General features: G+C 59.2%; 1 protein-coding gene across 2 annotated transcripts; it reads left to right on the top strand.

Annotated features, from left to right (window-relative positions):
- Positions 1-1561: 1561 nt before the first annotated feature.
- CACNB3 (calcium voltage-gated channel auxiliary subunit beta 3) lies at positions 1562-13974 on the top strand. 2 transcript variants are annotated; one of them, XM_030322497.1, is made up of 13 exons: positions 1562-1649; positions 8726-8848; positions 9065-9187; positions 9635-9750; positions 9978-10042; positions 10263-10282; positions 10481-10561; positions 10764-10822; positions 10993-11102; positions 11405-11556; positions 11759-11854; positions 11983-12132; positions 12591-13974. In XM_030322497.1, exons 1-13 carry the CDS (start codon positions 1608-1610, stop codon positions 12903-12905), a joined length of 1452 nt encoding a protein of 483 aa, XP_030178357.1. In that variant the 5' UTR covers positions 1562-1607; the 3' UTR covers positions 12906-13974. The 2 variants fall into 2 exon arrangements, with proteins under 2 accessions (XP_030178357.1, XP_030178356.1); XM_030322496.1 differs by lacking the exon at positions 1562-1649 and adding an exon at positions 4593-5045.
- Positions 13975-14694: the final 720 nt, after the last annotated feature.

Raw genomic sequence — 14694 nt, forward strand, 5'->3', positions numbered from 1 at the left:
TTCCAAGATCCCCAGGGGATGGGAGGATTGGGGGAGGGGCTCCAGGACCCCCCCCTCCCAGGGGAAGGGATGTAAAAGAAGGGCTGAGAAGGACGGTGGAGCCCCCTTGATCTTAACGGTTCTGATGAGGGGAAGTTAGGGACTCCTGTCATTCAGCATCAGGGTGGGTCTGTCTCAGAGAAGGGGTCGGCCTCCCCCTCCCCTTTAGCTGCAGTCTTTGGTGTGGAGAAGAGTCCAGCCTGGGGGTGTTGGGGGTGTGGAGGGACCAATGAGAGACCGATCCGCTTAGAAGGGTGCAAGAAGAGAGCTGGCTGGGGCTACACCCCTGCTCCCCCCTACCCCGCCAGAACTTGGGCTTGTCCTGTTTGACGTGCCCGCCGAAGGGGGTGGAGGGGGTACTGACCCGAGCAGCAGTCCCGCGACTCTGTACTCCCAGCTGCCCAGGCCTGGCCGGATAGCTGCTGGGCTCAGCGGGGGCGCCCCTGGAGACCAACATGGAGGTAGGAGCTGGGTAGGGCCCCAGAGAAGCCAAGTGTCTCAAAGGAATCCTACGGGGTGAAGATAGAGTGCAGCCTGGAGTCCCATACTGGGGGGTGGGGGGCGGAGGTGGGACCGCAGTTCTTGGAAAGAGGAGAAGGAGAGGGGTTCGTCCTAGGCTTGGGGGGGGGGGGTCTGGCTCTGAGCTGCGCCCCCTCCGCTCGGACCTGGACAGCGCCTCCTGCTGGGAGGGCCGGACGGCAGCCGGTCGACAGAGAGGACCCCCGGCGGGTGCCGCCACCTGGAGGGCGTGTGCGGCCACCCCGTGAGCGAGCCTAGGGGGCGCTGCAGCCGGGCGGGGAGGAGCCGCCTCGCCTAGCCCTGCGCCTTCGCGGGCTGAGTTCCGCGACGCCGGAACCCAGGAGAGAGGAGAGACCTTAGGGACTCCCGGGCGCGCTGGAGACCCAGGGTCTGGGCCGGGGACGGGTGGCTGGACGTGGCTTTCCCGGACCCCGGGGTAGGGGGGCGCCTTGCCGCGGGGGCTAGCGAGTCGCACACGAGCATTTCTCCCTTGGATCCTGTCCCCTGCTGAGGTCGGGGTGGACGCCGCCGCCGGGAGCGCCGGCGCCTGGTTTCCTACGGCGCACGGAGCAGGGGTCGGGAGGGACTAGAACCTTCCGCCTAGAGCTCCGGGGTCCGGGCAGCCCCTTCTGCCTACGGCGGTGGGGGCTCCAGAGTCCCTACCTTTTCTGGGGGGCCGGGTTGAGGAGGAAGGAGGAGGCGAGAAGTGGGGATGGAAGGACAGTGGGAGGCACCCAGATAAACAGAGAACAGGGACCGTAGAGAGGAGGAAGAAGAGACGGAAATGGAGAGAGCAGGACTGAAAGGTGACTGGAGAGGGAGAGTGACAGAGGCGGCGAGAAAGGAAGGGAGAGGGAGGGAGAGGGAGGGAAGGAGGAGGAAAGGGGGAGGGAACCCGGAGAGAGGGACACGAGCCGGCAGCGAGCCCGGCGGGCGTGGGGCGAGGCCAGGCGTGCAGGCGGGAGCCAGTGTGCAGAGCAGCGCCCGGGTCCTGCTCCCGCCTCGGAGCCCCTGGCCCGGGGGAGGGGGAAAGACCGCTAGCCCGGTCTATGTCTTTTTCTGACTCCAGTGCAACCTTCCTGCTGAATGAGGTAAACGCGGGCCCCCTCCCCAGTGGGTGGGAGGAGAGCCCCACTCCAAGCTAGGAGGAGGGCCCTCATTTGGGGGAGACTGCAGTGATGGGGAGGGAGGAAGATCGAGGAGGTGAGGCTGAGGGTGGAAGAGGCGGGCAAGAAAGGAGGGAGCAGTCAGAGCTGGCAGCTTCTAAGCACTGGGATTGGGACGGGAGGGGAAGACTGCCTGGGGAGCCAAAAAAGGAGCTAGATGAAAGGACGGAGATAAGAGGGATTCACCAAGCTCCCCTGGTGCCCCTCTCCGGGCTCCCTGAGGGCGGCCTAGCAGCTAGAATGCTGGGGGTTTGGGCTTGGTCCATCTTAAAGACTGCTGAGGACAAGGACTTCCCAGAGGTACTGGCTCCTGCCTCAGTTTCCCCATTCAATGCAGAGGGATTAGGATCTGCCAGCTTCCTGGTGCATTTACAGGAGAAGCTGGAATGTATTCCGGAGGCTCCCAAGTACTCCCACTCCCAAACTTGGTTATTCAGGCTTCTCCCCGGTGTCCTGCTTCCATACCTTGGGTGCCAGGCAGCTGGAGGGAGGAGAGCAGAAATCCTCTTCTCCAATCCTCGAAACCGTTTTTTGTTTGTTTGTTTTGGTTTGGGTTGGGTTGGGGTTTTTTTGCCCTCAGCTCTCCTCTTATGCTCACCCCTGGAAAAGAAAAGAGGTTAGGGGCCACGTAGATACTGACAGGCACATGTCTTATTTCAGGACAGGAAGTTGGCATGAGAACTGGAGCAGGCAGGTGTGGGTGAGATAAGAGATGCAAGGGGGCATTGAGTAACGACTCAGAGATAAGGGAAAGAGTGCGGCTCTGAAGCTCCTGTAAGACCCAAGGGATGGGCCCAGGTATGAAAGCTTGAAATCGTCTCGGGGGGGGGGGGTGGTTGGCACGGCAACTCATGCTTCAGAAGCAGACTTGGACACCACTGTCCCAGATGGGGATGAAAACAACAAGGTGTGTGAGGAAGGAGTGACACTGATGGCAGGTCTGCTGTGTAACTACAATCCCCAGGACCCCCTGGTGGCGGAGAGAGTCACAAAAGGAGAGATCAGGAGAGTAGATCCAGGGATGGGAAGAGAAGCAGATGCCCCAGCCGCTGTCGTCATTGGAATTATCACCCAGGAGAGAGCGCCTTGAGAGTCTTATTCTTTCACACCTCAAGGCTCCTTTCTGCCCTTCTGGAAAAAACAGAAGGAACTGAAGAGGCAGAGAATAAAAGAGGAGGAGACAAGGAGTTCTGAGGAACTAGAAAGAGGGGGCACAGAAGTGAAAAGACAGTGTCTGGGAACTGGCACTACCAGAGAATCCAACGTATAACCAATCCCCAAACGGTGCTGGACTCAGGAGAGAACTGTGAAAGCCGACGGCCTCCCCCAGCAGTGCCTGGCCAGCTTGTAGGGCTCCAACAAAGTTGTCTGCCAAATCCAGCCGCAGGAAGATGCTAAGCAGGGCTGGGCTGCACCACTCACAGGGGCAGACAGACTAAAGGCAGGCTAAAGACAGTCTTAAGATGAGGCCCCTTCTCTCCTTCTTTCTTGTCAATGGAACATGAAAAATTGACATAAATGGGGAAGCCAGTTGGGTTAGGTGGACTTCCTCTCTCCCATGCGCAATGCTTCTCCCATAGATCTCGTCAAACTGGGTCAGCTTTGGTTTTCTGACTCCCCTGTAGCTCAGGAAGGTAAAGCAACGAACAGATTTCCTGATTCACCCTCCTGGGTGTGAGAAACAGGGACTGGAGAAGGAATGAGCCCAGAAATTCTTCAAGTGTAACCCTCTTTCTAAATCTCACATCCCCCTCGTGGTGGAGTTAGGGCAGGTAGACAATCAAAATTCAAAGGAATAATGTTGCTCAGGAGATGGAAGAAAGGAGGGCGCTCCAATGGGTGGATCTTTGGGGAAGTTTATCCAAGATAAGGGCTGCTGCTCTGTCTCTAACCTCACATCTCAGTTCTCCTTGGAAGGAAACTGGTACAGCGCGGTACTGTGGCTCCAACCAGGATCCCGGCCACCCCACCCCCATCCTTTCTCTAAGGAGGGAATCTGGCCTTACACTAGTGACTCGGTAGTCTTGCCCTTAACCCTCCCAACCCCAGTGTGGCCGGTATCCCACCTTCTGTTCCAGCCCCGCCAATCCCCGTACCTCCACCCTCCGGTTTCTCTCCCCCTCCCTTTAGGCTCACCTAAAACAGCCCCTCCCTCCCCCAGTTCCCACGGATGCCTTGGCAATGCATGGCACAGTCCTTGGCAAGGAGGCGAGCAAGGGAACCACCCCCCCCCCCCCCCACAGTCCTGGCCAGACTAGGATGGAATCTAATCGCGCAACAGGTGTGGGGCGGTCGGACCCAAAACCCCAGTTGCATGGGATGGGCGACGTGGCCCTTTGCTCCAGGGTCCCAGCACGGGGGGCCGGGGAGGGGGGGAGGAGCCCGAGCACCTGCTGGGGTAGGGGCTACTTTCACGCATTGGCTTGGGCTCGCCAAACCCATTCCTCCCCAGTACCACTGCGGAGGTTTCTTTCGGAGTCTCTGCGCCGCCAGGGCCTAGACACGCGGCCCTCTCACCTGGGGCCCCTCCCCCTTCTGCCGCCCGTCCCCAGCCCCAGCCCCGCCTCTCCGATCTCCCCCAGTCTCTCCAATTTCCTGTCTCCCCCTTTCCTCTCTCTCTGCCTCGATCCCTCCTTTCTCTGTCTCAGGCCTCTAAGCCACCTGCGCCCTCGGCTTTCACGGCTTGGGTCCCATCTCCGCGCCCCCTCCCCTCCCCCGCTCCAGCCCTTTGTTTCCCGGCGGAGTATTTCCTGGGTTGCTGAGCGTCTCTGTCTCCGCATCTCTCCTCGCCCCGCCTCCTCCCAGCCTAGATCCGCCCCGCCCGCAGTCTCTCCTCCCCTTCCTCCCCGCGGCCCCTCTGCCCCATAGGTGCTTGGGGACCCACCTTCTCCCCGGCTGCGGCCGGCCACCCTCTCCAGGCCCGGTCTCGGGCTCCCCGGGTGGCCGGCGTCCCCCACCGCCGCCCCCGCCTGCTCCCGGGGAGGGGGTCAGGTGGGCGGGCACTATTGTTGTAGGAGCCGGCGCCAGATTCCTCAGCCGCGCTCGGGGTGGGACCGGCAGGGTTTGGGGGGGTGGGGTGGGGGGAGCGGTGATTTGAGCTCCGAGCAGCTGGTCTTCGCGGCTCGCTCTCTCCTTCGCGCTCTCTCGCTCTCCGCCGCCGCCCGCAGGGCTGCGGGGCTCGGTGGCATCTCTCGGGCGCGGCCCGCTGTCCTCGCCCCTGCCTCCGGGCTGCTCCCGCCCCCGGCGCCGCGCGCTTCCCCCAGCCCGGACTCCCCCATGTATGACGACTCCTACGTGCCCGGGTTTGAGGACTCGGAGGCGGTGAGTGCCCACGGTGAGGGTGGGGGTGGGGAAGTTGGGGTGACTCCTCTTCTCCCTTGGACCCTTCCCCCGTTCATTACTTTGAAAAACGCCTCAGTGGAGGGGCAGGGCCAGTAGGGGGGGCGCTCCTGAAAAGTGGGGAGATGAATTTCCATGCCCAAAGCTCCCCAGGACTCCAGTCCTAGACCAAGGGGTATCCAAGGGGTATCGGGTGTGCGCATGGCGGGGGGGGGGGGGGTAGTGTGGGGGGGAAAGGCTCGAGCAGGTGGCCCCGAAGCCCAGGACTAAAGGGTAGAGGGAGGAAGGGCTGGAGACTGAGGGCATAGAGGCTGTAGAGAGGGCACACGCAGTGTCTGGAGTTCCCAAAGGAGGATTGACTGGGTCTGAACACAACAGCTACTGGAGAAGCTGAGGCTTTGGGGGAGGAGGACAATTCAGACCTATGCTTCAAGTAAAGGACAAATTTAGAGAGCCTGGGATAACAGAGAATCAGGTACCAGCCTCAAAAGGATCATAAACTTGAGGACCTCCATTATTCCCTTCTGCTGCCCATCCCTGAGCATTGCCTTATTTCCTCACCCTGCCTGCAGCACAGCTTCTCTCCCAGGCTGGAAACTAGGCACCTGGCACATGGGTGGGCCAGCTGACTGAGCCCCATCCATTCCACGCCTCCTGCTGGGGCGTCCTCAGAGCAGTGGGCTTCCTGAGCTCCTGCTCAGCATGGAGGGCCTAGAGGTGAGGCCAGAGGGGCTGAGGGCCTGGGGATGGAGAGGAAGCTCTTTGCTCAGAGAACCAGGCAACTGATAAATATTTAATTCTCCTCTTTGCTTTTATCTTCTGACCCACTGAGACAAATCAGCTCATTAGGCAGTGATTCCCGGAGCTCAGAGAGCAGGGAGAGTGCCTGGAAAGATGGGGCAAGGATGGGCAGCAGCTTCTCTGTCCCTTCTCCGAAACATGCTGCATGAAGGTCTCCTTAGGAGAGGACCACTAGATGGCTTGGAAGGGGTCCCCGATAGGTGTGGAGGGCAGACCACTCTGGTCAGAGGGGGAGTATTTGGGTTTTCTCCCATCTCTTGCTGCCAGGCCCACGATACATGAGTTCTAGGGCTCAGGATAGGCAGCTCTCAGTCCTTTTCTGGGACTGGGCTCCTGCTGGGCCCAATTCCCCATTGGGCCTCTGGGGCTAATTACATTGCAGCTAGAGCAGATGATTTTCAAGGCTCTGGTGGACACCTCTTTCTGACAGTTGAAGGGACAGCTGGCATGGCCCAGGGTGCCAAGGTGAGCTTGAGAATGAACCTCTCGGAGGGGCTGGAGGGCCCTAGAAGGTTCTTCCCGTCCCTGGCAAGAAGGCAAGGGCTGTTGCAAGGTGAAGACTGACATGTGGATGTGTTGGGGGCAGCCTGCTACCCCCTTGCTGGCTCCCCACCCCTCTCTGGTTCCTGGATCACCCTCCCCCCGCTTCCCTTTCTCTTGCCTGGCTCCTTGCTCTCCCTGAGGCCCCCTCTGAAGCAGTAGGAGGGAGATCAGGCTCTAAATAAATCCACCGGCTCATCTCCCTCCTCTTCTTCCCCCGTGCCAGGCAAGAGTGGAGCTGCAGCCTGCCCACACACTCACCAGGCAAGGGGGGCACCACCAGGGCACTGTGCCAACTCCTGGCAGCTCCAAAGTACTGGGCCTCTGGCTGTTTTGGCATAACAGGGGGTGGGGGAGGCAAGACCCCAGAGCACCCTTGGCAGGGCAGCCCTGGCCTCCCAAGTGATACCAGGGCACGAAGGATGCACCCATCCTTGGGTCCTGCCCTGAGGACTTGGGAATAATGGAGAGGGGGTTCCATCGTGAGCACAACTCCTTAAACATTTAGGGGAAGATCCTATGATTCCCATTCTGAGGTGAGAGGCCAGGTGACCCAGGTGTTCCAGGCGGGGACATTAAGATTACTAAATTAGGCCGAGAGCCTGTGGAGCAAAGGTCAGAATCCTCTTCCTGCACAGGCCTGGACATCTAGAAGGCATCTGATACCTACTCATCAAAGTGAGTTGTCATCCCGCCTTGCCTCTTGCCTCCTTTCCCATTGGTCCCTGCTCGCATTAGACAGCTGTCTCCTGTGCCTAAGACCTCTGAAAGGAGGTCCCCCCCCACTCTGTTGACAGCACAAAGGTTCTTCCCGAGGCTCAGCCGCTCTTTCTCCTGCTGCCAAGCCAGCCTTATTTTGTTCTCAAGAGAGATGGGGGACAGCAGGCAGACTCTACTCCTCTGTAAAATGAAAGACTTTTTCCCTTTGTGCTCTCTTCATGCCTTCCATCTACCACAGACATTGTGTTTCCTTAGGCTCAAGGCTCCGGGCTGATATCAAGCTGACCAGCCCTCTTGCCGATGCTGGGGCTGGGGCCGAGGGGCAGGGTGGTACGTGAGTTTGTCTTCCCCACTGAGACTCTGGCTTCTGCTGCCTTCTGTAAGTGCTCATGCACAGTGAGCTTGAAGGAATGTTCCTCAGCCTGAGAACATTCTAAAACCTACACACACACACACACACACACACACACACACACACACTCCCACATGGACCCCTTAGCCAGACTCCTACCTTATCTGTGCCACCTGCACTTCAGAACTGATGGAAATGACGCTTCAAGCCTCTGATCATAAAGAGTGGAGACTGAGACAGAAAACAAAAGATTCCCTTTCCCCTAGTCTGACAGGGAAACCCAGACATCCTGACTTCTATCCTCCTGTCCTAAGGTCCAGCTTTCCTTCCTCATTTGCGCATCTCCCTCTTGGTGAGCTCTACAACCCTCCAAACGTACCCCCTTCCTATTCGCAGGACTCAGAGACTCTCCCGGCTCAGGTTACTAGAGACCCTGTCCCTACATCCCCAGGGTCCTCCGCTGGGTTGCCTGGCACTGACAGCGCCTTCCTTCAGGGCTGATATCCCCTTGGGGAAGGGCTGGGGAGATACAGGCCAGATGGTGTGGCTGAGCCTCACTGGGGCCCAGGGAGACAGCTTTGTGTTGCCTTCTCAGTCTGTCTTGTTTGCTGCCCACACCTGGCCAGTTGCCCCAGCAGGTGTAAGGGGAAAGAAAGGGGGTGGGGAGAGAGGAAGTGACTTCCAGGAGTTGGCAGCACCGTGTCTTCCTCTTCACCCTGGAAGGGTAGGCACCTGGGGAGAGGAGATCGAAGGGGGTAGATGGCTCTGTCCTGACACCCAGGAGAGAGTGCCACGCCAACCAGTGTCTCTTGACTATTCCCAGCTGACTGTATTGCTTGCCACGCATTTTAAAGGGATAAGGCCCAGGATGCTTTGCAGGCTGATGTGAACAAGAGGGCTGGGTCTCCTAGATCCAGAATCATCTCCAATATATCATCTGCAGTACATCTCCCTTCACTCTGCCCCAGAGGCCAGGGTAGAGGAGAGGAAAGGGAGGAAGGAGGAAAGTGAAGGCTCTGTTCAGAGCCGCAGTATTAATGGGCTTGTGGGGAGGGGCCCCAATCTTAGCACGTATGGATTGGGCTGGCTTTCCTGCAGCCCCAGAGGCACTGGGGCCCTTCTCAGGGAGATGAGAGGGACCACCGGGGTCCAGCACGGACATGGACAGGCTGGGGTCAGTGGAGCCTCTGCTGTAGGGTTTAGAGGATGGCTGTAGTGCCCAGCGGTCACAACCTCTCGCCCATGCCAGGGTTCAGCCGACTCCTATACCAGCCGCCCATCTCTGGACTCAGACGTCTCCCTGGAGGAGGACCGGGAGAGTGCCCGGCGGGAAGTGGAGAGCCAGGCTCAGCAGCAGCTTGAAAGGGCCAAGGTATCAACTTGGGCTGGCAGGCTAGGCTGGGCTGGGTGGAAACTTGGGCTGGGTCCTAAGTCCCCAGGGGTCAGTGGGCAGGATGCTCATGAGTGTGAAAGAGTGTGTGTGTCATGGGCGTCCCGTTGGGGCCTCCGCCCTCTACTGATGGGGCATTGAAACTAGAAGGGGTGCTGTGAGGCTCCCCTCATTTGCACTGATGGCCAAATTCCCTAGCACAAACCTGTGGCATTTGCTGTGAGGACCAATGTCAGCTACTGTGGCGTACTGGACGAGGAGTGCCCAGTCCAGGGCTCTGGAGTCAACTTTGAGGCCAAAGATTTTCTGCATATTAAAGAGGTGACCAACCCCAACCCCCAAAGAGGAGCCCCGTAATCCCCCTGCTCGTGCCCTAGCTCCCCTGCCTCTTACTTCAGTCTTAGTCTATAAACAGGTCCCCAGACTCCTCAGCTCTTATCCAGAACACATACCCATACGCCCCTCATATCTACAACCCAGTCCCCAGGGCCTCCATCCTTCTGAGACCTGGCTTGGGCCTCAGTCTCCATACGTGTAAAGTGAGCAGTTAGATGAGTTGCCTCTTAGGTTACCTGTGACATCGGTGATGCCTTGCACTGAAATCTTGGGTGGCTCAAACCTGGCTGCCCTTCCCTCTGGCACCTTCTCCTGCCCTCCTCCTTTTGTGCTGCCTTCCTCAGACCGCTCTCTGAATGCCTCCTTGGCTCCTTCACATTGAAGAGCCAGGACTGAGGCCTGGGCGCCTCCTCTCACCGCCCCTTCCCCCAGAAGTACAGCAATGACTGGTGGATCGGGAGGCTAGTGAAAGAGGGTGGGGACATTGCCTTCATCCCCAGCCCCCAGCGCCTGGAGAGCATCCGGCTCAAGCAGGAGCAGAAGGCCAGGTGAGAGCAGGGTTTGTGACTCAATAAACGTACCCCCAGACACATGTACTTTACCCGCAGCACGCATTAACACCGCACAAATATGAAAGCCAACACGCATAAATACACCTGTCACACACGTGCGCCTCCCTCGCTAGTTAAGATGTAAGGAAATGTATACGACAGTGAAATAATGTGTAGAAAATGCATCCACACAGAAGCTTATTGACCTCCCTTTCTGCTCTCAGGAGATCTGGGAACCCCTCCAGCCTGAGTGACATTGGCAACCGACGCTCCCCTCCGCCATCTCTAGGTAGCCTCCCCCCAACCCACCCATCTTGGGTAGGTGGGTAACTAAGACACAGGGAGAAAGGGAGCTTGTTCCCAGGTGAGCTGTGTGGGAGGGGGTTGGTGGAGGGACCAAAAGAGCTCGGACAAACCCAGTGTCTCCCTTGGGGAAGGGAATAAATACCATGCCCCCAGGGCTTTTCCCCCTTCACCAACTTTAATCTTTTATTTCCTTTTCCAAAAAGCCAAGCAGAAGCAAAAGCAGGTGAGTCAAGGAAGGGACCTGGGCTGGGGGGGCTCATGGCTTATGGCTGTGGGGACAGGTTTCTGGGCAGTCCTTATTGGAAGGGCAAGAGAACAGAGAGGGGAGGGAGCCCAGAACTTCTGGATCCGCCCTGCACCAGTCAGGCATAGGGCAGGCGACAGGGCCATGGCTTTGCCTGACCTTGGGTCCATTCTGCAGGCAGAACACGTTCCCCCATATGATGTGGTGCCCTCCATGCGGCCTGTGGTGTTGGTGGGACCCTCTCTGAAAGGTTATGAGGTGAGAGAAGGCCCCTGACCCCAAAGGGTTGCCTCTACCCAGCCTGCCGTGGGAAGACCACAGGGACAGTGGGAGGGGTGTTCTACCCCCACCAGCTCTGTGTGTGGAGGGGGCGGGCTCCAGGGCCATGCCTAGGGAAGCTGCCCCTGCGCAAGAGGGCCCCAGTCAATCCCATGCCTTTCCCCTCACCCCTGCCACCCAGGTCACGGACATGATGCAGAAGGCTCTGTTCGACTTCCTCAAACATAGATTTGATGGCAGGTAAGTTGTTCTGGCCTCAGGTGGCATGAGAACCAGGGAGAAGATCATTATCTCCTTCCAGGTGCCTGTAGCAAGGTCTTTTCTAAAGAGAAACTCAGTGGGACCTGGGTAAGGAGAAGCCTAAGGCTTGGAATTTAGAGGTGGGCTGTGATTCTCCACCGCCACCCCAGGATCTCCATCACCCGCGTCACAGCTGACCTCTCACTGGCAAAGCGATCTGTGCTCAACAATCCTGGCAAGAGGACCATCATTGAGCGTTCCTCCGCCCGCTCCAGCATTGGTGAGAAGTCCCGGTCTCCTGCTTCTCCACCCACTCAAGCCTTAGTGAGACCCTTTCTCCTACCTCTCCCTTCCCCGGCACCTGCAGTCTTGCCCAGCTTCTCTACCCGCCCCAGGACTGGCAAGAACCGCCCCGGTCTCCCCGGTTCTCCGTTTCACTGCTTGCCTGCACCTTGATGAATATACCCTCTCCCTCCGATTCCTTCCCGTCCACCACCGCGGAGCGCTCCCACGGCCCCACGGGACTAAGAAGTAGGTGGAGCCCCGCGGTGAGCGTCATGGCCCACTTGCCCCCTCCCGCAGCGGAAGTACAGAGTGAGATCGAGCGCATATTCGAGCTGGCAAAATCTCTGCAGCTGGTAGTGCTGGATGCCGACACCATCAACCACCCGGCACAGCTGGCCAAGACCTCCTTGGCCCCCATCATCGTTTTTGTCAAAGTATCCTCACCAAAGGTACCTCACCGGCGATGGAGGAGGCCCACGGGGCTGCCCTCCCAGAACGCGGTACACCTCTGCCTGATCCCTGCCCGAGGGCTCCTGAGTTCCCTTTTCCTGCTGCCCCCTTCTGAATCATCCTCACCTGCTGCTGATGCTGTAGCACAAGTGGGGGACATGCCGGGTTCTCTCTAGGCCCAGCCCTGCCCTTCCTCCTCAGGTCCTCCAGCGTCTCATCCGCTCCCGGGGGAAGTCACAGATGAAGCACCTGACTGTACAGATGATGGCATATGACAAGCTGGTTCAGTGCCCACCAGTGAGTGCCTGGGTCAGCTACTCCTGTGCCCACTCTAGCTTTTCCAGGGCGGGGGAGTGAGGGAGACGGGTGGGGGGTTGCTGCTACCAAGAGGCAGCCAACGTTCCCCCTCTCCCTCTCTTCCCCAGGAGTCATTTGATGTGATTCTGGATGAGAACCAGCTGGAGGATGCGTGTGAGCACCTGGCCGAATACCTAGAGGTTTACTGGAGGGCCACCCACCACCCGGCCCCCGGCCCTGGACTTTTGGGCCCTCCCAGTGCCATCCCCGGACTTCAGGTACCCGTTTGCAGTGGGCACAGGTGCTCAGGCTGAACCCGCCAAAGTACTGCCTGCTCCTGGCCCAGGCGATTGTCCTTGGCCTCCAGCTTGAAGGCCAAAGGATCGGAGAACTCAGCTGTGCTATACAGAGCCAGGGCAGATGGGGGAAGGAACTTCCTGATGAGAGAGGGAATAAATCAGTAAGGTGGGTAATCAGAGGTTACTTTTCTGGGTTCAAAAGAAACACTCTCTTTAGCTTAGTCTGTCTTGACAGCAGAGCCGGAATTTTGCAGGAATCAAAAGCTCCCGTTTTCCATGTCTCACGTGGAAGATGCCTCTCCCTCCTTCCTTGCACGGTTTCCTGTATCCAGGAACTGAGAGTCGAGGGGGCAGAACGGCCCCCACCCAGTTAGAGGTGGGAGGGAGGCCAAGGCGAGGTCTGCCCTGCCTACTTAGAGCTGTCCTGTTGCCCCCAGAACCAGCAGCTGCTGGGGGAGCGCGGCGAGGAGCACTCGCCGCTGGAGCGGGACAGCTTGATGCCCTCAGACGAGGCCAGCGAGAGCTCCCGCCAAGCCTGGACAGGGTCTTCGCAGCGTAGCTCCCGCCACCTGGAGGAGGACTATGCGGACGCCTACCAGGACCTGTACCAGCCTCACCGCCAACACACCTCGGGGCTGCCTAGTGCTAACGGGCACGACCCCCAAGACCGGCTCCTAGCCCAGGACTCGGAGCACAACCACAATGACCGGAACTGGCAGCGCAACCGGCCCTGGCCCAAGGACAGCTACTGACAGCCTCCTGCCGCCCTACCCTGGCAGGCACAGGCACAGCTGGCTGGGGTGCCCACTCCAGGCAGGTTGGAGTTAGACTGGCGTTAGGCTGGCACTAGGCTCAGCCCCCACAACCCCCTGCCCGGCCCCAGCTCCAGGGCTGCCTGTGGTCCCAAGGTTCTGGGAGAAGCAGGGAGCCAGCCCCCTTACCTCCTGGGCACAGTGACCCCCGTAGGCTCCCATTCCAGGTACTAGCTGCGTGTGCTGCACCCCCGGCACCTTCCTCTCCTGCACAAGAAGCTGCCCCACCGGCAGTGCCCTCAGGCCAGGATCCCCTTAGCAGGGGCCTTCCCACCAGACTCAGGGAAGGGATGCCCCCTCAGAGTGACAAGAGGGTGGGTGTGGGCAGCATGGCATGAGGAAGAAACGAGGCCCCTGAGCAGGCCCAAGTCCCGACAGTCGAGGCACTCAGGGGTTGTGCTTGGGGTCCGAGGTCCTCCGCTCGCCTCACTGCCACACATTAGAAGTGAGACAATCAGAGCCCGACAGGGTGGCACTCCCGTCCATCAGCTGGAGTGGGGCATCCAGACACAAGGCTGGAGCAGCAGGCAGGCTAGGCCGGGGCCAGAGGCCTCACAGCCGAAGCTGCTGCAGGGAAGGGTTCTCCTCGCCTGTCGGGAAAGCTTCTCAACATGTGACGGGACCAGAGACCAGGAACACGGTCACCCCGAATGGCAGACAGGAGCCAACCTGGACTGGGGGTTGGGAAGGGAGAGTGTGTATAGCAGAGGACGTACGGAACAGCTACAGGGGCCTCCTCGCCCCGCTCATTTTTTGCTCTTGCCTCCTGTCATTTCTGTTCTTGGCCCTCATGCCTCCTGGGGAACGTGGCCCCGACTTTATTCGCTGATTCATAGCTGCTGCTTGTTAAGTTAGGGTTAGGTGGGGAGAGATAGGACACAGTGGACAGCCCCCAGCGGCCCTGTCTACCTGACTACCCTTGCCTTATGGCTCTAACGTGTGACCTACAGAGCATGTTCCACAAGACCCCCACCTCACTGTCATCTCTAATAAACACCATGCACAGTCCTTCAGGCTCCTGTTCTGTGTCTGCCGGCTCAGGTGGCCAGGTTCCTCACAGCGCAGGCCAAGTCTAGAAGAGAGAAGTATCCTGGCCTCCTTTCTCTCACAAAGGACCCGCTGAGTGGGAAGGGCACGAGGACAGAGCTGCGGGAAGGACTGCACTCCTGGGCAGCCCCCTCATGCCCAGGTACCAGGAGGAAAACATTCAGCAGCACGGAAGGGACCTATTCCGGGAGGTGAGGAAGAAAAGGCTTAGTCACAGCCTTACACCGTCCCTGCCTCGGGTCGAAAAGACCCAAGAGTGTTTGTAATTTGAACTCCATGCGCTTGCCCAGCTCTGCAGCCCTCTCCCCACAGCCTCGCTCCGTGGGCTCCAGCTCATCGCTCTTTAATGCCCCTAGTTCCCGTCTCCACCCCTCTCGTGAGCAGCGGGCTCAGCCACCAGGGAGCCACCAGCAAAGCTGCTGAAGACTAGGTGCCATCCAGCCGCTGGCACACAACAGGCCACAACTGGGCCCCACCTGCCCGTGTGGCACAACCGCTCTCCATTGTCACCCTTGTGCAAAGCTCCCCAGAGGGCGCGCGGGCAGGCAGGACTACAAGTTAAGGGAGGCTACATCAGGCAGGCAAGATGCACTCCGACCCTGCGGCCCTTCCATCTCCCCTCAACTGGCCGCCTGTAGATTCAGGCTCTCAGCTGAGGCCCCAGGAGCTTCTCTGGATACAA

The sequence above is a fragment of the Lynx canadensis genome, chromosome B4, assembly GCF_007474595.2.
Source record: "Lynx canadensis isolate LIC74 chromosome B4, mLynCan4.pri.v2, whole genome shotgun sequence".
NCBI lineage: Eukaryota > Metazoa > Chordata > Mammalia > Carnivora > Felidae > Lynx > Lynx canadensis.